At 50.6% G+C, this 24575-nt stretch overlaps 1 protein-coding gene across 9 annotated transcripts in view; it reads right to left on the bottom strand.

Annotated features, from left to right (window-relative positions):
* The window catches only part of LOC122432977 (jmjC domain-containing histone demethylation protein 1-like), a 33417-nt gene extending 9711 nt beyond the window's left edge, over window positions 1–23706 (bottom strand). The window contains exons 1-3 of one of the 9 annotated variants that reach the window (XR_006266989.1): window positions 21465–21935; window positions 21057–21129; window positions 19549–19772 (exon numbers count right to left, since the gene is read on the bottom strand). Coding sequence is in view for 1 of the 9 variants with exons in the window: in XM_043455334.1 (XP_043311269.1) it covers window positions 19549–19772; window positions 21057–21129; window positions 21795–21971 (474 nt within the window). In the remaining 8 variants the exon portion in view is untranslated. Of the gene's footprint in view, window positions 1–19548; window positions 19773–20429; window positions 20445–20546 lie in introns of those variants that run through there. The other 8 variants (XR_006266992.1, XR_006266993.1, XR_006266994.1 and 5 more) reach the window with 8 other exon arrangements.
* Between the last annotated feature and the right edge of the window lie 869 nt (window positions 23707–24575).

Raw genomic sequence — 24575 nt, 5'->3', positions numbered from 1 at the left:
TCAAACACAACTGAGCGACTTTGACTTTCACTGTATAATCATAAGGGATTTGATTTAGGTCACACCTGAATGGCCTAGTGGTTTCCCCTACTTTCTTTAATTTAAGCCTGAATTTTGCAATAAGGAGCCAATGATCTGAGCCACAGTCAGCTCCAGGACTTGTTTTTACTGACAGTATAGAGCTTCTCCATTTTTGGCAGAGAAGAAGAAAATCGATCTGATTTCAGTATTGACCATCTGGTGATGTCCGTGTGTAGAGTTGTCTCTTGTGTTGTTGGAAGAGAGTGTTTGCTATGACCAGTGTGTTCTCTTGACAAAACTCTGTTACTTTTGCCCTGCTTCATTTTGTACTCCAAAACCAAACTTCCTGTTACTTCAGATATCTTTTCACTTCTTATTTTGCATTCCAATTCACAATGATGTAAAGGGCACCTTTACATCTGGTTGGTTTTATTTTTTTTCTTTTTATGTAAGTCCTAGAAAATCTTGTGGGTTTTTATAGAACAGTCAACTTCGGTTTCTTCAGCATTAGTGGTTGGGACATGTTTGCTAAGTCGCTTCAATTGTGTCCAACTCTTTTCAACCCTACGGACTGCAACCCACTGGACTCTTCTGTCCATGGATTCTCCAGGCGAGAATACTGGAGTGGGTTGCTGTGCCTTCCTCCAGTGGATCTTCCCGACCCAGGGATCAAATCCTCATCTCAAAGTCTCCTGCATTGGCTGAGGGGTTCACTATCACTAGTGGCTCCTTAGGACCTATGGAATGTCTGAGTGGGAATCAGGAATCTCCATTTGTAAGAGTAACCAGGGGATTCTTTTTTCCACTGAAATCTAGAATGAGAGTGTCGAGATCTGGCCTTCCCTCGGTCCAGGGCCCTGTGGGGCTCCTGCACATAAGAACTTTGTGTCCTCCCATTAAAATTTTCTTAATATTTATTTATTTGGCTGCACTGGATTGAAGCATGTGGAATCTAGCTCCCTGACCAGGGATCAAACCCGGGCCCCTGTACTGGGACCATGGGGTCCCAGACACTGGACCACGAGGGAAGTCCCCTCCTCCATTTCTTTGATTATAGGAAACAGCCTTCATTCAGGCTCCATGGCCTTCCCTGAGTGCTAATGGGCAGACTCAAGCAGTTGTTCATTAAAGCAGGGCAGGGATGCAAAACCAGGGAGAAGCCAAGAAAATTAAGAGTAGCCTTGGGGCAAGAGCCTGATGCCTCATCAAGGGATGAACCCAATATCTTGGAGTTATTTTGCAGATATCTAGGTGGGAGAATTTGATGATTAACAATGGTATCCTGCCCACAAGCATGTAGACACCTGAACAGTTGGACCTGAAGTTTGAGACCATGGACCCCTACTTACCTCACCACCAACCCATCAGAAGAATGCTCATGCTATTGGTATATGGCTAACAGAATATCACAATGCAATGAAAGAAAAAGAGAAGAAGAATGTTAAGTTGATCATGCCCTCTCTGAACAATTGCTAGAAAACTCTTCACTATCTTCCCGAAATGGGGAACAGATGGTTTGGAGGGTATTAACCCACTGTGTCCCCCTTTGCCTGGCAAAGCAATAAAGCACTCCTTTTCTACTTTACCCAAAACTCTGTCTCTGAGATTTTATTCTACATTGATGTACAAAGATGCTGAGCTTTCGGCATCATCTCTAGCTTTGGGGCATTTTGTAACATCACCTCTTAGAAACTCAATTTTCTCACCTGTATGAATGATTCTTATTGTATTTTTTAAATGCTGAATATTTGTTTATTTATGGCTGTGAGAGCAGAGTTGGTCCTCAGCATGTGGAATCTTCCTGGACTAGGGATTGAACCCAAGTCCTCTGCACTGGCAGGCGGATTCTTATCCACTGCACCACCAGGGAAGTCCCCTCCTTTTCATTTTATTTTCTCTTGTCTTTTTGTTGTTGCTGTTGCTATTAGGTTGACTAAGTTCTTTAATTTTAAGATATTAATCCCCGTTGATATTTGCTTTTCAAACTTTTTCCTTCCTTTCCATAGGCTGTCTTTTCATTTTCTTAATTGTTTCTTCTGCCATGCAGAAGATTTTGAGTTTGATGTAGTCCAAGATGGAAATTCTGGATCAAGTGACTGGGGAAATGTGCTCAGAAGGAGAATAGGGTTATCATGGTACGTCAGTGATAGAAAGCTGAGCAAGAATGTGGTCTCAACTGACCACATTTGATCTAGAGAAAGTTCTGGAGCCAAAATTGTATCACCAAGTTAATTTCACCACTGGCCAAATTCTTCCAGGAGAGGTGCTGGGCCGTTCTCCAGAGGTGGGGGACATGGGAGATGGGTGTAGTGTTGGCAAAAATCTGGGTGGGGCACCAACAATGTCCTGCAGTCCCCTTAGGCACAGTTCAGATCTACTTACTTCTCCTGTTAAGTTCTCTTCATCCCAGTACAACTTCCCCAGGATTCTGCTTGATCACAATTTCTGGGTAAACTTAGGGAAGGAAGATTAGTTCTAGAGACACAACTGGTATCTCTCAGCTCTTTCCCCTACATCCACTCATTCTAGCCCACCCCTTCCCTTCTGCTCCTGGCTTCAGCTAGTGTTTCTGCTGCTCTCTACACTTTGTCTGGGGATGGAGCCTGGCCCTCACTCCTGAAGGGTATGAGTCCCTAGTTAGCATGCTTGACGAGCCCGTGCCAGTGGTACTTGCTCACTTACAAATAAAACTTAGCATGGAGGCTTCCCTGGTGGTCTAGTGGTTAAGAATCTACCTGGTAATGCAGGGGAGACCAGTTCGATCCCTGGTCCGGGAAGATCCCACATGCCTCGGAGCACCTAAGTCCGAGAGCCACAACTAGTGAGTCCATGTGCAGCCACCACTGAAGCCTGTACACCTAGAGCCTGTGCTCTGCAACAAGAGAAGCCCCCGCGATGAGAAGCCCACAGAGCTCAACAGGAAAATAGCCCCAGCTCTCTGAAACTAGAAAAAGCCTCCACACAGCAATGAAGACCTAGCACAGCCAAAAATAACACATAACAATAAATAAATACAATTGTTAAAAAAAAAAAAACCATCAGCATGGGTAGCTGGAGATATTCCAATGGATCACCTGAACGCTAAGCATATTCCTGCTGTCCCCCAGTACATAGCGGTGGTCCTGCTTCCTGTTCTGACCATAGTCTCTTACCCTATGCCCATCCATGTTGTTAGGGGAAGTACACTGACCAAAATCGCCTACCCTAGCCAGACACCTTAGTAACCATTTGCGTGAGTTCTTCTTCAATAGGAAGTCCTAGAAAGGAAGATGGAACTCAGAAGCCACCACCAGCCGGAAGAGTTCAGGAAAGATCAGAAGGAGATGCCATGCATTCTACCACCTCCCAGAATCCTTCTTTCTAGCTTCCATCTTGGCTGAGCCATACCTGCACTACCAGGAAGGATGCTGAACCAGAATGATTGGCCAAAGAAAATCTGGCAACTAATCCCATCACCATAAAACCCAAGACTGGGAGCCACGTGGCAGATACGTTCTCCTGGGTTCTCTTTAACTTCTGCTCTCTGTCTGGGTACCCCTTCCCAATACAGTTTGTCGCTTTGTCAGCTCGTGCGTCTCCTTACACAACTCATTCACGAATGTTAGACAAGAGCCCACTCTTGGGTCCTGGAAGGAGTCCCCCTTCCTGCAACAGTATGGCATGTCCTTTTGTTGCCTGCTGGTCTATTGGCAGGAGGAGACCCAAGTGACCAGATGGCAGATGTACCTCTAAATTTAATGGGATTCTGATTGTGTACTCTGGTGGAAAGGTCCCTCCCCAGTCTACGTTTTAGATTCTGTAGACTCACAGGACCTAAAGTTGGGAGACTATGAGCACAAATTACCCAAGGAGGTCACTGGGGATAATGCAAAGTTGGGGTAATTTTTTTTTTTTTTTGTCTGAGCCTCATAACTTATGGGATCTCTGTTCCCCGACCAGGGGTTGAACCTGGGCCACAGTAACGAAAGCCCTGTATCCCAACCACTAGACCACCAGGAAACTTCCATTTTCTTCTCATTTTGAAGTCGATACCCTAGTTTCCCATTTGTGCTCTTCCACTTCCTCTGGCCCTCCTCATCAAGCCCAGAGCTGCTCCAGAAGCAGAGGTGAAACTTAGCTGGATTCCAGGGGGTGCCAAGGACCTGATTGGGACTGGGTTAGACCCTGGACACAGAGCAGTGCTGACTGCATGCCTCCCATTCTCACTGTCGTATCCAACCATGTGTCCTCTGAATGGGACATGAAAAGAACTATGGGATGACAGGGACCAGCCCAGACATCGAAGCCTGTCCTGAGTCCAAGGGCTCTACAATTTATTCTGTGTGATCTTGACAAGTCATTGAACCTCATCTGTAAAAGTGGGAATAAAAACCATGAGACCTACTTCCCAGGGTCATTACAAGGATTAAATGAGGTAATATCTATGTATCAAGTGGCCAGTGACATAATCGAGGCTAAAAAATGGGTTCATGTCCTTCCTCTGCACCTCATCTGTGAAATGTAGTCCCGTGCGTTTCCTGAAGAGAACCTAGGGGACAAGGACTGTGGAAAGTCTCACAGATTCGAAAGCGTCAGCCCCGGAGGTTAGAGATGTTGATAAAGGTAAAGAGCTCTAACTTAGGAGCCCAATTCAAATCCTAGCTCTGTGACCCAGAACTAATCACGTAACCGTGCTGTTCCTCAATTGTCCTCATCTGTGAAATGGGGAAACAGTGCTAGCCACTCCATTGCGTTTTGGAAAGGAAATGTTATTATATGGAAAGATTTTAGAATAGGCCATCAGTCAGTGCTCAATGTTAGTGATGGTACTTCCTGGCGGTCCAGTAATGAGGACTCCAACCTTTAACTGCCGAGGACCAGGGTTCAATCCTTGGCCAGAGAACTAAGATTCCACAAGCCATGTGGCACAGCTGGAAAAGAAGAAAAAAGTATTAGCGATAATGTGAAGACAGTTGAGCCTGAAGACTCTGCCTTCCAGGAAGGCGGATGCTCCTGGGACTTGCTCACCCCCATCCAGTCTCTGTAACAGTGCTGCAAGGCTCACAGATTCATTGAATGGACTGGACTGTGCTGCTCCTTCTGATGGTCCCTGCCTCGGGCCCCCATGGTCTCACTGCACGATGGCCCATCACTCTATCAAGACAAGGCACTGACATAGGCACTCCTGGAGATCAGGTGCAGACCAGACTCATTGGCCTGGTTTGGCAGAGCCCCCCAGTTGGAACCAGTATGTTCCTGCCTTCCTTCACCCATTGCTTGTGGAAGTGTCTCCTTTTTGCGTGGCGTGCTGCTGGAGAACACCCTGCCTCCTTTCACGGGGAGAGAGAGACAAGAGATGGAGAACAACAGTGCATGGTGATCAGTGAGTGGACGAGGGGAGGATGGGGGCTCTGGGAACCCTCAAGGGGCAGAGGAGACAGAGAAAGCTTCCCTGAGGTGAAACCCAAGTTGAAGGTTAAAATATGAGGATTGTCAAGTGAAGGAGGAGCAGGCTCACTCTCTATGCAGGGACAGTCACAAGAGAGGGTAGTTCTGAGCAGGCATGCAGAGTAGGACACATGGGTGATGCAGAAGGTAGGGAAAAGCAAGAAGGAAAGTTCAAGGCTGCACAGGGACTAGGGGACTGAAGGCCTTAAAAGCCAGACTACGGAGTTGGGGTTTTGTCCTGTGGGCAGTGGGGAGTCAAGGAAAGGTAAGGGGGTGGTGGGAGGGGGCAAGGTGCCCTTGCTCTTTCCTCTCCTGTCATATGTCACCAACAACCCATCTCTGTGCTCTATCTAGCAGCTTTGTTTGTCCCTGAAACCTGCCAAAGATATTCCCAAACTCAGGGTCTTTGCACTGGCTTTTCTCTTTGCCTGGAGATGTAGCATGAAGATTTGCTCGAGATTGGGCTCCACATTGGAGTCAGAGGCTCTGGCTTGAATTTCTGTTTATTTGTTCTGAATGGGCCTCATGATGGAACCTGCTGGATGACATAGGGTCATGACTGAGCGTCCTGGGGATAGACAGAATAGATCTCTTGGGAACACTGTAGTCAAAATCTCGGCTCTCTGTACACCAATGCCAAACAGAAATATGGAGACAGAGGTATGGAGGAGAAAGAAAGAGCAGCTTTATACCTGATCCAGGCACAGCAGGCTAGTGCCTCAAGAAATGTGCTCCACCCCCTCCCTGGTGAGTATGGCAAGGGTACCTAGTCAGGCAGGAGTATGTGATAAGGATCAAGTCAGCTACAGTGTTATATTTTCTCTTCTGCAATTTCAATAGAATGGGGACAAGATTACGGTGTGTGCAGGGTCCTAGAAGGTCTGTCTCTCATCTTAATAAGCTTCAGCCTCACCTGCTGCTTCTCCTTTGATTAACAACTGTTCTGCCCTTTGGGCTTTCCTCATAGCTCAGTTGGTAAAGAATCCATCTCCAATGCAGGAGACCCTGTTTCAATTCCTGGGTCGGGAGGATCCCCTAGAGAAAGGATAGGATATCCATTCCAGTATTCTTGGGCTTCCCTGGTGGCTCAGCTGGTAAGAATCCTGCTGCAATGTGGAGACCTGGTTTGGATGCCTGGGTTGTGAAGATTCCCTGGAGAAGGGAAAGGCTACCCACTCCAGTATTCTGGCCTGGAGACTTCCATGGACTGTATAGTCCATGGGGTCGAAAAGAGTCGGACACAACTGAGCGACTTTAATTGCTTACTTACTCACTCTGCCCTTTGGATCTCAGAGAAGGTCATGGAGGCCGGAGGCCTGCCTATAAGGAATGGTGGAGAAAAAGGCCTCTGTGCCTGGAGTCCCATAGGGCCCTGCTTGGTATTAACATTAGTGTGGCTGCTGGGGATTGGGCTCCAAACCTGAGATAGTGGCACAGTGAGGCTTTTGCCATTGGCTGGAGGCCTTATGTTGGAGGTAAGGAGCTCAAACCAGTCAAACCTAATGGAAATCAGTCCTGAATATTCATTGGAAGAACTGATGCTGAGGCTCAAACTCCAATACTTTGGCCAGTTAATGGGAGGAACTGACTCATTGGAAACGACCCTGATGCTGGGAAAGATTGAAGGCATGAGGAGAAGGGGACGATAGAGGATGAGATGGTTGGATGGCATCACCAACACAATGGACAAGAGTTTGAGCAAGCTCTGGGAGCTGCTGATGGACAGGGAAGCCTGGTGTGCTGTAGTCCATGGGGTCACAGAGAGTCGGACACGACTGAGTGACTGAACTGAACTGGAGGCCTTATATACCATTGGAGCAACTCTTGAGGGGCTCAGGAGAGGGTCTCATAGCAGAGGTCGAGGCACCTGCTGGATGAAGTCAGTGAGACCCTAAGATGCCAAGATAATTTTTCTGGTCTTCAGATGAGGAAACAAATTGAGGCTCAGAGAGGTTTAAGGAACTTGCCTAAGTTAGTGATGGACAAAGGTAGGATTTTTACCCAAGTCTGAAAGAAAAGTGAGTGCTATTTGCTCAGTCGTGTCTGACTCTTTGTGACCGCATGGAGTGTAACCCCCCAGTCTCCACTGTCCATGGAGTTCTCCAGGCAAGAATACTGGAATGGGTTGCCATGCCCTCCTCCAGGGGATCTTCCCCACCCAGGGACTGCTGACTCTTAAATTGCTAGGATTTCCTAGGCATTAGCTTCCGCTGAGACTGAAACAGAGATGGAGATATGTGAGGTACAAGGCGGGGCAAGACGAGGCGGGAGAGCTTCTCACATCTGCCTAGACAAATGCCTTGGAAAAACGGAACTGGGCCTGGGATAGGGGGGAAATACTTCAGTTGTGAAGGGTCCCTGAAGGGTCCAGAGAGAAAGTGAAGTCACCAAGAGGAGTAGGAGATGGTGGGGTTGGGTCAGGGTGAGCCTGCCCTCTGGGGTAAGGCTCGGCCCACGTACGCTGCCCACATGTGAATAGCACGAGATCGCGTGTCTGGCTCCCTCCTCCCCTCCTGCCCTCCTCTTCTTCCTCCTCCTCCTCCTCCACTACCTGGCCTGGCCCACGCCTCAGTGCACCCACTCAATGGGCCTAGTCTAATCCTCTGACATCACCGCCTGCCCAGCACAGGCCCTCCCTGGCAGCTTGACAGCCCCCTCGCTCAGAGACCCAATTTATGATCTCCCACCTCAGAACTATCTCTTCCCTCAGCCTCTTCCCTCCATCAGTTCACAGTTCAAATTGGGCACACCCTAGAGTCAGTCCCAAACTGGGGGGCCGAGCCTACGATCTGTCCTGGCCTTGCTGTGTGACTCCCGGTAAGTAGCTGGCCCTCTCTGGGCCTCAGTCTCCTTGTCTAAATCTCCTCTACCCTCAGTTAATCACATCAACCTGTTTTGGCTTCCTCTCAGCACCTTGTAGCTTTAGGAAATTCTTTTTTTTTTAGTGAGCTCACAGGTTGGTTGTTGGGAGACCCCTGGACTGTGTGGCCCTTATTATTCATCCCAGTGCCAACACGCAGGAGGGCCTCCATCGATAGCTGCTAACTAAAGGTCTACGTGGGTGAATGAAGGAACAGATGCAGCTCCTGCCTTATGGTGGGGCTCTGGATATGACTGTGTGTTCATAGCGCGGATGCATGTGCACTCCTGTGTTTGGCGCTCCCTGGCAGGGTGTGTGGTATAACACAGTTGTGGGCATGTCCACTAGGGTGTCAGCTCCAGAAGGGCAGGGATTTGTGTCTGACTTGTTTCCTGCTCTATCCCAGCTCTATCTGGAACAGGGAGAAGCACATGGCTAGAATCAACACATCCTTGACTGTAAAAACATATGAAAGTGTATACACACATCTGGTGTGGGTCCACGTGCCAACCTGTGCCTGTACTACAGTATAATGTTAGCAACTCGATCATGTCTGACTCTTAGCCCCCACGGACTGTAACCCATCAGGCTCCTCTGTCCATTGAATTTCCAGGCAAGAGTACCGGATTGGGTAGCCATTTTCTTCTCCAGGGGATCTTCCGCACCCAGGGATCGAACCTGAATCTCCTACATTGCAGGCAGTTTCTTTACCGTCTGAGCCACTGGGGAAGCCCAAGACATATACATGGTGATGCCAAAAGCTCAGCTTCTCTGTACACTGGTGCTGGATCAAACCTCAGAGACAAAGATTGGGGTGAATTAGAAAAGTAGACCTTTACTGCTTTGCCAGGCAAAGGGGGATACAGCAGGCTTTTGCTCTCAAAACCATGTCCTCCCTGGGGAAGATACTGAGAAGTTTTCTAGTAAAAGAGGATGTGATCAGCCCCTGATAATTTTCCTAATGCGTTGGTGGTGTCAGGTAGAAATTAACATGTTCAACCTTCAGGTCCAGTTGGCCTGGGGTCTACATGTTTGAGGGCAGCATAAGACAACTTCTTCCACCCAGAGGGGGTTTCAGTACCTGCAAAATCTTTCAAAGATATCGTTGTATGTATCTCATGATCTGGGAATCAGCATCTTGCCCCAAGGCTGCTCTTGATTAAAATCAATTTTTCCTTGCTTTTGCAATCCCTCCCTTCGGTAATTAACAGCTAATTAACAGGTGCCTGTATCAATTCAGGGAAGATCATGGAGGTTGAATGAAGGCTTCTACCAGAAATATCAAAGAAATGGATGGTGGGTGGGAGCTTCCCTGGTGCCTCAGTGGTAAAGAATCCACCTGCCAATGTGGGAGACATGGGTTCACCTCTTCATCCGGGCAGATCCCACAGGCCTCAGAGCAACTAAGTCTGTGTGCACAACTGCTGAGCCCTCACTCTAGAGCCCGGGGTCTAGAGGAACAAGAGAAGCCACTGCAGTGAGAAGCCTGCGCCCTGCAACGAAGAGTAGCCCCCACTCGCTGCAACTAGAGAAAAAGCGCACGCAGCCACAAAGATCCAGCACAGATAAAATAAATAAATAAAATTATATTTAAAATACATTTGAAAAACTATTAAAAAAAACACAGAAATGAAGGACACAAAGGCCTTGAGACAAGGAGACCCACAGGGCCCTGCACGGTATCACATGCTCCCGTGTCTAAGGGTGTGGGTGATGTTGCTTACACACCACCCCCCTGTCCCTTTTCCGAACTCCTCCAGTCCAGGGCCCAAAGGCTGAGTCCCAGTGGGGCGGAGCAGGGGGCCGCCTCCTTCCAGGAAACTGGATCCCAGGACGTGCAGAGCAGCAGGGAGCAGGGCGGCCCCTTTGTCCCCCCCAGATAATCCCCTCCCTGCCTGGCTCCTTTTCTCCCAGCAGCCGGAGTTTAAGGTCAGATTTGGGGGGCCGTAGGGGACTAGGGTGTCACCGCAATGCCCCCTTCCCTAGTTGTCCCCTGCCTCAGGGGCTTCTGCACCTCCCCCCACAACCCCCAAGGGATGACTTTCCCTCCCTCATGGGTGGCCCGAGGGCTCAGACCCAAGTATAAAGCCACCTCAGGGGCAAGAGGACAGGTGTCGCAGAACCACCAAGAGACTGTAGAGAGGAAGGATCCAGGAGAGACCATGACTTCTCATCTGATGGGTGAGTGAGGAAGACAGGGCGCGAGGGTCCTGAGACCAGGAGGGAGGGGTACGGCCTGGGCCCTCTGGCCCATCTGACTCAGGGACCTGGCTGCTCTCGCATCTGCTGGGAACCTCCAAAGCCTTACACACAAATGATTTCATTCATCATTCATTCATTCCAGACATACTTCTGGAGTGCCTACTGGATCCTAGGTAGCAGTCTAAGTGGGCTTCTCAGGTGCTGCTAGTGATAAAGAACCTGCCTGCAATGCAGGAAACTGAAGAGACCTGGGTTTGATCTGTGAGTTGGAAAGATTCCCTGGTGGAGGGCATGGCAACCCACTCCAGTATTCTTGCCTGGAGAGTCTCATGAACAGAGGCTCCTGGTGGGCTACAATGCACAGGGTAGCAGAGAGTTGGACACAACTGAGGTGACTAGGCACACACGCACAGTAGTCTAAGTACTGGGGCTATTGTTGCTGTTTAGTTGCGAAGTCGTGTCCAACTCTTTTGTGACCCCATGGACTGGAGACCTCCAGGGCCCTCTGTCCGTGGTATTTCCCAGACAAGAATACTGGAGTGGATTGCCATTTCCTTCTCCAGGTGAACTGCCCCATTCAGGGATCAAACCCACGTCTCCCATATTGGCAGGTGGATTCTTTACCACTGAGCTGTCAGTGAAACCCAAGCGTTGGGGACAGGCAGTAAAGAAACAGACAAAAAATGAGATTTCATTCTGCTGAGAGACAGTACATGTAATCATAAGTAAATTATCATACCAGTGTGTCTTCTGAGTTAGCGCTAGTGGTAAAGAATCTGCCTGCCAATGTAGAAGACATGAGACATGGGTTCGATCCCTTGGTCAGGAAGAACCACTGGAAAAGGAAATGGCAACCCACTCCAATATTCTTGCCTGGAAAATTCCATGGACAGAGGAGCCTGTCGGGCTACAGTCCATGGCATTGCAAAGATTGGGACATGACTGATCACCCTCACAGATGTGATAGAATTTGAATACAGTGATCCAAGTTTGTTGAATGAAAGAATGAACAGGGCTTCATCTCAGACCTTCCCATAATTTCTGAAATTCTGGAAGTTCAGGAATGTAGAAAGGGAAGCTAAGGAAGTCGTCCTGCTCGGCCTCTCATCTCCATCACTGCTGGTGACTTTAAGTTTTCCTGTTTTTTTGTTTTTGTTTTTAATTTGGCTACACCAGGTCTTAGTTGGGGCAGGTGGGACTCGTTCCTTAACCAGGGATTGAACGTGAGCACCCTGCATTGGTGGTGCAGACTCTTAGGCCTTGGACCGCCAGGCACCTTCTTGCAGAAGGTCTTAGGAGTTGAGCCCTGAAGAGTCAGAAGGAGAAGCCCTGGGTGGGTTTGCAAGGTGGTCCTGGCAGGGCCCAGCAAGGGCAAAGTCTGAGTAGGGGATGCTGCAGAAAAGAGGGTCCAGGCCTTAAGCCCACAGTGAGGACTTTACTAGTCACTATGTTAGGTGGGAGCCATGGGAAGGTTTGGACAAAGGAGGGATCTAGCTGGACTTGAAGAGCTTACAGGTGGCAGAGGGAGACAAGGGTGGAAGCAGAGACAACAGCGGGGAGAGAAATAGATTGTAGATACATCTTTTATTTATTTATGGCTGTGCTGGGTCTTCGTTGCTGTGCTCAAGCTTTCTCTAGTTGCAGTGAGTGGGGGATACTCTCGAGTTGAGATGCGCTGACTTCTCATTACAGTGGTTTCTCTTGTTGCAGGCTCTAGGCACACTGGTTTCAGTAGTTCTGGCTCCCGGCCTTTAGGGCACAGGCTCAGTAGTTGTGCAAGGGTTTAAGAGTTGCACCATGGTGTGTGGGATCTTCGCAGACCAGGGATCAAACATGTGTCTCCTGCGTTGGCAGGTGGTTTCTTTACTGCTGATCCAGCAGGGAAATCCTCATGTGAAAACTTTGTATTGAAAATAGTACATGGGTATAGGGAAACGTGCACAAGTCCTAAGTATCTAGCTCAATGAGCTTTCACAGAGTCTAGGTATACTTGTCACAAGTGCTTGGATCCAGAAACAGACCTACGGAGTTCCCTGGTGGTCTGATAGTTAGGATTCTGGGCGTTCAGTGCCCAGGTTCAATCCCTGGTCAGGGAGCTGAGATCCTGCAAGCTTCACGGTGTGACCAAACACAAACACAAAAACCCACAGACCTCGTGGCCACCTTTTAAGGACAGAGCCAACAGGATTGTGTGGGTTGAACATAGCAAGAAGGAGACAATGAGGCATCCAAGAGGACCCCGTGACTTTGACATGAGCACCTGGAAGCATGGACATGCACTTTTCTGAGATGGGGAAGACCAGGGAAGGAGGGGAAAGGGCAGCTAGAGCTGAGCAGTGGATATTGTGACTTGAGATGCTTATTAACATCCAAGCGAAAATGTCAATTGGGAAGTTGAATACATCAGTCTGGAGGTCAGGGGCAATTTTTCTTTCTTTTTAATATTTATTTATATACAATTGCATTTAAAATAAAAAAATAAAAATGTATCTTTTTTGGCTGCTGGTTCTTAGTCGCTGCGGCATGCATATTCTCAGTTGTGGCATGTGGGATTAGTTCCCCTGACCAAGGATTGAACCCGGGGCCCCCTGTGTTGGGAGCTGAGGTCATTAGCCACTGGACCATCAGAGAAGTCCCAGGGGAATATTCTGGGCTGGAAATAATATGCTTACAGGGTGGTCCTGCCCTGAGTTGCACACACAAGACCGTTGTAACCACAAGGGTTGTATCCATATGAGGGGCTGCTATGATGAATGAGTGAACCAGCAGGTGAAGTCAGGGACCTGGTGCTGACCTCTGATTTCTTCCTGCCAGCCCCCTTCTGCCTGCTGACCCTGCTGCTGCCACCTCTCAGTTTGGGAGCCCCCACGTCCACAGCTGAGTCTATCACCCAAGCCTATAACCTGGCGCTCGACATGCAGATGCAGACTTCAGCCCTGCTGCAGACTTACGTGAGTGACAGGGCATGAGCAGGGGGTGAGGGGAGGAGGCTGTCCCCTCCTGGCCCAGCCCTGGGGAAGGGAGGCAGAACAAGGCTGGAAGAAGCCTCCTCCGTGGGTCCTGGGGTACAGAGGCTCTGCCAGCTAGAGACACACCCACAGGAATGAGGTCACTGATGGCTGGGTGACCTTGGGCAGGTCATTCCTTCTCTCCCTGTCTTAGCTTCCTCATCTGCCAAATGGGATGGTGATCGTGCCTTGGCTGACCTCTCAAGACTGTTAGATTTGAAGGAAGCACCTAGAGGGAAGTTTTTTCCAGGCTCATGAGTCTTTCCATAGTCACCTCCTGCCCTATGCTTTCCTGAGCCTATGCCATGCTGCGAGATTTAGCCTCATGACCTTACTGGCTCCTCAGAGAGCCGTAAGAGGTAGAATTATGACCTGTTTTTACAGATAAGAGAACTGAGGGGGCTTTTTTAGATTAAAATTTTTTTTAATTTTTATAATTTTATTTATTTTTCGCTGTGCTGGATCTTTGTAATTTAGTTTGGGTTCTTCTCTAGTTTTGGAGAAGGAAATGGCAACCTATTCCAGTACTCTTGCCTGGAAAATCCCATGGATGGAGGAGCCTGTTAGGCTACAGTCCATGGGTGGCAACTAGTCCGACATGACTGAGAGACTTCACTTCACTCACTTCACACTCTATCACTGGAGAAGGAAAGGGCAACCCACTGCAGTATTCTTGCCTGGAGAATCCCATGGACAGAGGAGCCTGGCGGGCCATGGTCCATGGGGTCACAGAGAGTCAGACACGACTGGTGACTGAGCACTGAGCGCCTCTCTGGTTGTGGCGAGTGGCGGCTACTCTCGAGTTGCGGTGTGGGCTCTTCACTGCGGCAGCTTCCCTCGTTGCTCAGCACAGGCTCTAGGGCTCGCAAGGCTTCAGGAGTTGGTGCGCGTGGGCTCAGTAGTTCCGACTCCCTGTCTCTAGAGTACAGGCTCAGGAGCTGTGGCCCACGGGCTTAGCTGATCTAGGACATGTGGGATCTTCCTGGATCAGGAACCTGTGTCTCCTGCATTTGCAGGAGGATTCTTATCCACCGAGCCACCAGGGAAGCCCTCTTTTTGATTTTCTGATGTGGACCATGTTTAAATGTCCTTATTGACTTTGTCACAATACCGCTTCTGTTTTACCCGTTGGGTTTCTTGGCTGCGAGGCATGTGAGATCTTAGCTCTTCAACCAGGGATTGAACCCGACCCCGTGCATTGGAGGGCAGAGTCTTAACCTTTGGACTATGAGGGAAAGGCCAAGGAACTGAGCTTTAGAGGGGGAAGTAATTTACCTGAGGTCACAAAACTGTCTGGAAGTTCAAAGCATCTACCTGGCCCCTGGAGGCCCTGGAATTTGTGACTCTTCCACTGAACTATATTCCAGGTCCACATGAAGTTACCTAACCTAGTTTCTTTTTTAAAGTCTAGTCTCTCTCTTGTGGGCTGTGCTGTCCCTGTCGCTGTGCTCAGGCTTTCTATAATTGTAGCGAGCGCGGGCTCCTCTTCTTTGCGGTGCTTGGGCTTCTCATTGCGGTGGCTTCTCTTGTCACGAAGCCTGGGCTCTAGGACTGAGGGCTCAGGAGTTGTGGTCCCCAGGCTCAGGAGCCCCACAGCATGGGGAATCTCTCTGGGGCAGGGATCGAACCCATGTCCCCTGGTTTGGCAGGCAGATTCTTAACCACTGAACCACCAAGGAAGTCCCGTCCTCTAATTTCTAGTCTCATATCTGCACCATCCTCTGGATAGCTTTGAGGACCCTGATTTTCCCCGTTGTAAAATGGGGATGTAGGACTAGGTGATCTATCAATTACAGAATTGATCAGTGTGGACTAAAATCCTGTGGGTCTAGGTTTGTGGAGGTGAGAAATTTAATGGAGGAGGCATTCGTTAAATAATAATATAATTCAATTCAATATTAATAATTGCATATAATGATTATTTAAAAGTGAAGAAATATTAACCACTGAAGAATGTGAATAGAAAGGAAATATGGCTTCAACCACATTGTCACCAATATATTTAGCTTGCAAATACTGTAATAAGTAACACAATCATAGTGTTCATGATATTAATATAAATGTCATTAGTGAATGATATTAACAGCCTAATCGTATGTAGAATGCTAAGTGCTTTATGTCTATTACATCTTATCATCTTCCCCATTACAGTGCCATGTGGGAATTACTGAAGCTGTGATTCAAGGTTGCACAACTTGTATGTGGAGGAGGCTAAGTTGAAGCCTAACAGAACTGGGGCTCTGACATTTCATCAACTCCCTGAGAGGCAGGGAATGCTGACTCCCCTAGGAGGAGGCCAGTCTCATGGAAGGCAGAAGTGAATTCAGGGGCACCCTAGGGCAGCGTTTGGGTCCCCTCACTCTCATCTGCCTCTGTCTCTCATGCAGCTCGAGCACCAAGGCACTCCCTTTAGTGATCCTGACTTCTCATACCCCGGACTCTCGCTCATAACCCTGCCTTCGACTGACATGCCCTTCGAGAACTGGAGTGGCCTGGAAGATGGAGAACGTCTGAGCCTCACCCAGGAGGCCTTCTGGTCCTTCAGCCAGCATTTCCAGCTTGCGAAGGATGACCAGAGTGACCTAAACCCTAGCAATTCCATTGTGGTGGATCAGCTTGAGGAAGCAAGACTCAAGGCCAAAGGCCTAGCGGGCAACTTGGCTGGCATCATGACTGCCCTGGACCTGCTCACCCCCCCGGAAAACACCGCCCTTGGTAGTGTCCCTTTAGGGGACTCGGTCTTCGATAGGAAGTGTCGAGGGTATGTAATAATCCGGGACTACAGCTTTTGGACAGACCGAGCTGTGACTTTCTTGGGTGAGCTCAAGGCCAAATACTCTGAATAGAGGAGGTGGGACTTCCTGTTAGAGGCTGCAACCCTTTCCCCTTCAGTGGATTCTTCCTTTTTTTTTTTTTTTTCTCACAAGGGATTCTTTTCTGCCTTGCTCTTGGCTAGACAGGAGACACATGTTGTCTAGCAGACAGGGCTTGTGTACCACGTACTTGGGAACATTTCCTGGGGACCAGGCCTCTAGTCCTTATACCTGGGCCGTCCTGCCCAGGTCCTGTGGCCTCCCTTCCAGATCTGGGTGGGACTCCATGGACAGCATGTCATGAATTCCCATTCCCGTCGTACTGGTTGCTCACTTCCTGGGTGGAAAGAAATACCTCTTTGAAGACGCTTCACTTACAGTCCATGGGGTCACAAAAAGTGGGACATGACTGAGTGACTAACACTTTTCACTTTCACTTCCCACTCTACAGGGGGGAGTACAGTTGGTCCCCTTCCTGTCATTTAGGGGAGGTCCAGGGATTGCTTTCTTGTCTCTATCTACCTCACTTCCTCTGTGAAGATATGGACATTCTGAGCAACGAGGCCCCCTTTTCCCTGGAGTTCATTTCCTCCTCGAGACTGCCTCTCTGACTGTGACCACTGTTCCGACTTACATCTTAAGGTGCTTCACTTCCTAGTCAATGGATGTCTGACTCTTGAAAAGCTAAGGACTCGAGTCACATCTGTTTCTTGCTCAGGAGACATCCACTTTGGGATGATAGATGGCATCCATGGCCCGGGGCTCTCCTGAACCTCCTCTTTATGTGTGGCTTTTGCGGATGGCTGGGGGGACCAGGTCATACCCCAAGGATCTTATTCTCCTTAAACGTGTCTCCCCATTTTCAACGACTATATATGGTAAATTCAAGGTTCTTTTTAAACATTTTATTTACAAAAAATTAATTTATTCTCATAAATAAAACTCTTCAAAGGGGTGAGAGCTTTTTCTTTTCTTTTGTCTCCAAAAACCTGATTTGAGGAGAAGGGAAGGTGTAGGATTAGGGCAGAGGGAGGGGAAGGGGTGGAGGGCATCAAAGGGAGAGGGTGGAGGGCCACAAGGGCTGGGTTGGGGACAGGGAGAGCAGCAGGTGGAGTGACCCTGCGGGAAGGGGGCTGAAATTTGTCTGGAGGAGCCCTTCCACCACAGGGTCAACAGGCATGTTCCTGGCCAGGAAACGACAGAGAGAAGGACAGAGGCAAACAGAGTGACAGGTGTCCCTTCCTTGAGATGAGGTGGACATATACACAGGCTCCCAGGGGGCCCAGAGGAAACAAGAGACGGGAAGACAAAGAGACGCTCAGAGAGGCAACCCAAGTGATGGAGAAAACTCCAGGGAAGCAAAGACATGACAGATACGGGAAGTCGTAGAGGGAGACAAGAAGGACCCAGAGAGAAAAAGAGATGGAGAAGCGTAGAAAGAAAACAGAGAGACGGACACAGTCGGAGGACACAGAGATGCTGACAGAGATGGGGAGAGATGGAGACGGCCAGGGAGGGGACCGCGAGCGGGCGCATTTTCACCTTGGCCTGGAGGCGGCGCACAAGGTCCAGCGGCGGAGGGGCTGTGGGGCAGAGACCTACCGGGAAAGGGTGACTGCAGCGAAAAAGGGAGGTGGGGTCACATGGGGAGCACAGGATGCAGCTGGTCCAACGGCTCCTGGGAAAGGACCACTCTCGGGAGCCCTGCGGAGCGCTAAGGTTGAGGAACGTGGGCTCAACCCCATGGTTCTTGGATACCTACTGTGGGCTGCTCCTGGCAGCAGGTACATTCTTATCCATGCTGTTTGACCTTTACAACTCAGCAAAGGAAACATTTCACAGAGGAGGTACCTTGAGGGTCACACAGTGGGTAAGACTAGCTTCAAATCCGAGACCACTCTCACAGGTGAAAAGGAGGCCAAAGAAGTCAAAGACCCATTCCTGGCTCTGGGGAGGGGGTCCAAGGGGGCCCGAGCTTTCTGTGGGTCTCTCTGCCTCTGAAAGTTGGGAAAAGCCAAAGTTTGGCTTCCTACCCAGGGAGACAAGGAACACGGAGGTTCCCCTCCTGCGGAAGGTCAGAGGAACCCCCCTGCCTCTAGGCAAGGCCACCCTCTTCCTGAAGCAGCTCACTTGGCTCCTCTGGGAGCCCTGAGAACTAGCTTGCTGACCTCACTCCTACTCTAACTTTTCTTCCATACTTCCGCACCTGACCCAGGGAGGACGAAGGGACACCGAGAGGGACAAAGGCCTTTCCATGGTATTCCCACAGCGAAGCTCCTGGGAAAACCAGGGGCTCCTTGTCTGTGGAGTCACCTGAGACAGGTCCCAACTCTTCCCCTGTTCTCCAAATGTGCTCCATCCCAGGCTCTCCCCAAGCTGAAACACCCCAAATTTACCTCCCAGATCCCCACAGATTCCTGATCACCAAATCCAGACCTCTCTCTTTTCTCTCAGAAGCTACTAACCCCCAACTCCTCTTCCCCTAAAGCCTAGATTTCCTCCTCAGATTCAATGGGAACCTGCTCACACAATCTAACCTCTAAAGATCCACCAGGCTGCCCAACTTCCCAGCGCTCACAGACCTTCTTTGAGACGCGGCTGCAGAACTCCTCCATGGCCCCAAATATCAACTCTGTTCCCCACAGAGCTCCCTCTGCTCCAACACAGCCTCCTTATGGGTCTCCAGGTAAACCTGGGCAATCTCCCAGATTCCCTGGGATTCTAGAATCCAGCCTGACATCTCCATAGAACTCAAGATGGGCTCATGTGCACCGCCCCCTGCCTCCCAGCTTCCCAAGCTGCTTTCCATCCCTAATTGTCTGGAATCCCTTGGGCTCCTCTTCCCAGGGAAACCAGATCCTCCAAGATCCCACACAGATTCAGCAGGCCTGGAGGGTCTCTTCATATCCAGAGTCTTACCCCAGCTTCCCCCTTTTCAGACCCATCCATGGGGGGAGAGGAGCCCTCCAGCGCTCCAGGGAAGGGCCTTGGAGGGCTGCAACCACAGGCGGGGATGGGGGTCTGCAAGGCAAAGCAGGGTGGAGGAAGGAAGGCCAGTTCCCCAGGGTTGAGAGGTAACAGGAAAGAGGGCTGGAGATGAGGAGTTTGGAGCAGAGGGTGAGGCTGGGGGCGGGCAAGGTAGAGAGAGGCCGGGCTGAGGATGAATGGACTGGGAGCTGCCCAGGTCGGGGGGTGAGGAGGAGCCGCATGAACCCACCTCACACGTGTCGCAGGAGCCATCTCTCTCTTCTCGGCAGCTGACGGCGGGTCGGCGGCCATCGGCGGCGGGGGGCCGGGCGGCGCGGGTCGCGGAACGCTCAGAACGCCAGGGTCCACGGTCCCCCGAGGGCGCTCGGCTCCTCCCACCGGCGGAGGCCCGGGAGCCAGGGGCGAGGCCCTCCCACGGGCTGCGGCGCGGCCGTTCCATGGGGAGTTCCTGCTCTGGGGCGGGGGCGGGGCTCAGTCCCTCAGTCCCCCCAGGCCAACAGGGGCTCCTCGGGTGCAGGGTGCACAGCTTCTGCCCGGGTCCCACTCAGTCAGGGGGTCCGAGTCCCAGCTCCCCTCCCCCCACCCCGTCCCGCTTCTCCCCAGCGCCCCCGGCCCTTTAACTGGCCCCTTCCCGATGCCCACTGCCCAGGGGTCCAGGGCCAGGCCTGGGACCCCCACCGTTTCCGGGGTTCAAGCCCCGCCAACCGCAGGTTCGTGGGGAGGTGGGGTGGGGTTCCTGTAACCTGCCCCCTTCCCCTGGGCCAGCCCCTGGCCTGCGGCCCCCGGCGCTACTGCTACGGGGCGAGCAGAGCGGGGTGAAGGAAGCTGCTGGGCCCCGCCCCCCGGCCTGCGCGCGCCCCCGCCCTCTGCTCCTCTACGCGGCGCGCGATCCTCGGGAGATAGAGATTTAATTAAAATTTGAATAAATCCCTTTCCTCAAGCTGGAGGGTGGAAGGAAAGGATGTAAGGGGACAGGAAAGGGGTGAGGGGGCAATCGGCGTGCCTCAGCCCCGCTGGTCTCCCGGCCCAGCGCAGCTCCGGTTCGGGGCCCTGGCCGCGTCTCTCATGCCTCGTGAGCCCCATCCTTCTTTCCCCTCTCTTACTCCTCACCTCCTCTCTCCCCTCCTTCCCTCCTCCTCTTCCTCCTCTTTACTCCCTCCTTCTCCAAGAGGAACCCAGCCCCCTGCCACCTCCTTCCCCCACCACCTGCCACTTTTCAGGACTAACATGCGCAGGGCACCACGGAAGTAGTAGTCCCGAGTATGGCGGTGCTACCGTGGGATCAAAGGGATGCTGGGGTCAGTGTGAACTACTAACAAGCTGGCGGACGACGTGCCAAACCGGGAGTGGTGGATGCCGGGAGTTACAGTCCGGTTGCCCCAAGGCTCCGGGTTGCAGAGCGTAGAGGTGGGCGAACGATGACTACAAACAAGATGGCGGAAGAGGGGCGGACACCTGACTAGTAGTCCATCGTACGAGGTGCGATGGGAATAGTAGTTTCCTAGCCTTCTACAATTCCAAAGAATGGCAGGGCCAAGAGGATAAGCCGACTACCATAAAAATGGCAGGTAACCTAGCTTCTCACGGTGGCCTCACTATACCACCTTGGCACCTCGCCCGGCTGTATTATCGAAATTCCCCTCCTCTTGGCGCAAAGCTTGACGGGAGTTGCAGTCTTCCCGGCTCCCTTCTATTATCTTCGACTAGACAATGGAAGGGAAAGGGGGCGGGGTCTACCCGCAAAGATGGCCGCTGGAGGAATGTGGAGACGGTGACCTGGGACTTGGTGTTCAATCGCTAAGGATACTCCCTGTGGAAAAAGGAGAAAGGACTACAATAAAGATGGCGACCTAGCACATGCCCTAGCCAGTGCCTGCTGGAGGACGTAGTCCCTTCCTTAGCTGAACAGAGAAAGGTCGTGGGCTGGTGAAATGTGCATCACCGCCGACAGTCCAAACTGAGAGCTGACGGAAACGGAGAGTCTCTTTCCTTCTCTCCTCGCCACCCGCTTCTGACGACCTGCCGGGACATGTAGTCTCATGCATTCACTCGCTAGTGGAGGGGAAGGATTTCTGTCGCCAGTGGGGATCAATGCGGGTGAGGGAGAAAAGACGTCCGAGAGATACAGGAATCTATAATATCCACCTCCCCATGTGGCGAGGACTTCATCTTTCAGGAGAAGGCTCTTAAAGGAAAGCAACAGTAATCAGTATGGTCGCGACAGGGGAGGCGTGGTTCTTGCCGACAGTGCTGTCACGCTGTTGTCCCTTGGAAAGCTTCGGCTCCTCACACCTTATGCTTGTTCCCCCAAACCTCAGAGAATCTGTAGCTTCCAAGTCGGGAGAGCTCCAGGGAAAAGGCTCTGGAGTCATACAAATCCTCACCCCTCCTTGGGAAGTCACCAAAACTCGATTTTTCTCATCTGAAAAATGGGGACAAGGAGAGTGTTATCACAGTGTTCACGAAAATGCCCACCTTCAGGGCCTGACACACGGCACGTGTTGGTAGTTCCTTTCTGGAGGGCTCGTCCAGCCCACTGTTTTGGGATCGCAGGTGTTTGTCATGCCAGAAGGAGTTACCTCCTGGGAGAAGAGAAACTGCCAGGCAGTCTACCTCATCTTGAGCCGCACCCCCTCCTCCCCCGCCCCTCATCTGGGTCCTTCGCTGTCCACTACCGATTACTGCTCCTAGGGGGCGACCATTCTCCGTTTGACTAAGGTCCAACAACCTGATCAGATTCCTCAGCCTGAAGTTGTGGGCGCTGCAAATTGCCCAACCAGTCTTGGAGGCACCCCCGCCCCCTCGCCGCGCCCCCCTCCCCGTCCCCGCTAGACACCTCAGCTACCAGGCAAACCGGCCTGCTTCCTCCCACTGTACCTTCTGACCTGCCTTCTTAGTCTTCGTCCTCTGCCTGCAAAACAATTCAATTTTGAGCCCTGTGTTTCGAGGGCCCTATGGAAGATTTGGTGAGTGTGGTTTTTTCTGGCAGAAAATTGAACGCAAGCTGGCTGGTGTGATGGGAAGTCCTAATTTTGCAGGGACTGGCCTCAAGCGGAACTGAGAGGCTCCTTCTAGCTCACAGTGTATTTAGGAAATCCTTGCCTCCCGGGAGATTGTTTGCTCTTCGGCCTCACTGCTTTAGTTTAGGCTTGCATGAATGCCCAGGGATTTTTCTGGAGCCAGTCCCTCTACCGATTAGCTTCTTCCCTTCCACCCTTCTCACCGCTGCACCCAGTTAACTGTTCATCTTTCAGGTTTGTGTCCCAAAGAAGCCTTCATATGTGTAACTCCCAGATGAGATTCATTTGACTCTTCCCCTGGATATAAGCTGTATGAAGAGTCCGCCTCTTATGTGCTTTCAGCATCTCATTTGATCCTCATAAGAATCCTGTTGAGGATCTCATTTTATAGATAAGGAAACTGGGAATGACTGAGTGAGAAAGCTAGGATTGAGAGCTTCTCTGGGTGTGTGTCTAGTGGTAAAGAATTCTCCAGCTAATGCAAGAGACCCGGGTTTGAACCCTGGTCTGGGAAGATCCCCCATAATGCAGAGAAAGAAAGCCCGAGCGCCACAACCACCGAGCCCAGGCACCTAGAGCCTGTGCTCCCGATCAAAAGAAGCTACCCCGACAATAAGCCTGCACATCTTGACAAAGAGTGGCCCACGCCACAACTGCAGAAAGCCTGCATGCAGCAATAAAGACCCAGAACAGTGGAAAATACATAAATAAATGAATAAAGATTAGAAAGGAATATAAAAGTATAAAGAAAAATGATTAGTATCATAAAATAATTTTTTTCTAAGAAAGCTAGTTTTTCCAAGGCCTCAGAGCCCATCTTCAGAACTATAGCATCTGCCAGTTGATTATGCCCATCCTCTGGGTGTTAAGTTTGGCAGAGGAACCACACATTTCTTTCACTTGGAATCCAGCAACACTGAGTCTGCCTTCTTTGTTTCCTTGAACAGGGAACAGCTGGTACAGAACTGTGGCTGCCCGGTTGGGATGATACAAGTGCTCGCTAGATCCACACAGTCTCCATCCAACTTGCTTCAGTCCCAGCAGAAGCACTCCTGGCCCCACTTCATTAACTGAGACCCAAACATAAGCCTACTGAAGGTCAAGGCTGTTTGTCACACTCTATAGACCACCTCAGGGCCAGATGGTGTGCCTGCACCCCTAGCTGGCTGGATAGAGAGATGGCTGAGTGTGACTGCATACAGAGATACAAGAGGACTTTTTCCTTTCCCTATAACCTACTCGGTAGTTTGACAATTTTACCATGAGAGATATTATTTGTATGTACTTAAAATAGGCTTCCAAAAAAAATAAAATAGACTTCCCCAGTGGCTCAGTGGTAAAGAATCTGCCTGTCATGCAGGAGACACAGGTTCAACCACTGGTTGGGGAAGATCTGCTAGAGGAGGGCATGACAACCCACTCCAGTATTCCTGCCTAGGCAGTCCCAAGGACTGAGGAGCCTGGCAGGCTACAGTCTATAGGGTCGCAGGGAGTTGGACATGACTGAAACGACTGAGCAGGCCTACTCAAAATATGAATTGCAAATACTGCAATCCAGCCTCGTTGACATTAAAATATAAAAACAACAGTCAGACCTTCTCAGCCATAAGTGAACTCAGGGTTTACACCACCCACAAGTCCCTCTTCATTTGCACAAAAAAATGTCTGTCTTCTGCCCACCTTATTTACACATTTTGTCTAACCATCGGAAAGATGGCTTATGGCACTCAGGGTGGTGGTTTCCTATATGAGGGACTGGGGCTGCAGACCACATTGAGAAACAGGTGCACCATTCAGTCTCCTGTGGGGAGCTGCTGAAAAGGGATGCAGGGCTCCTGCTGGCTCTCAGAACCATCCACAGCCTTGGATTGAGCTCACTGAATTCAGGAGCTGGAGCAGCCCATTCATCATGAAGTTCCTTTTCAGCAGTGAGTGCTCTTCTAGAAGATCCAGGTCTCTCCTGGATTTGTGTAGAGGGTCATAGATTCTATATCAGTCAGAGTAGGTGAAGTTATGCTGTAGTAACAAAGAACACCCAGGTTTGGGTGGCTACAGCAGCTAAGGTCTGTTTTGGGCTCATGCTGTGTGTCTCGTGTTGGTCAGTGGGGAGAGGGCTGCTCACTCTAGTTCCGCAGGGATTAAGGCCAAGGGAAGAGGCTCCATCTGGATATGAGCTTCCATAATCACCATCCAATCACCGATGAATAGAGGGAGGAGGACTTGGTGAAACATGGCC

Source organism: Cervus canadensis, chromosome 32 (assembly GCF_019320065.1).
Source record: "Cervus canadensis isolate Bull #8, Minnesota chromosome 32, ASM1932006v1, whole genome shotgun sequence".
Lineage (NCBI taxonomy): Eukaryota > Metazoa > Chordata > Mammalia > Artiodactyla > Cervidae > Cervus > Cervus canadensis.
This window is presented reverse-complemented; position numbering and strand designations above follow the sequence as displayed.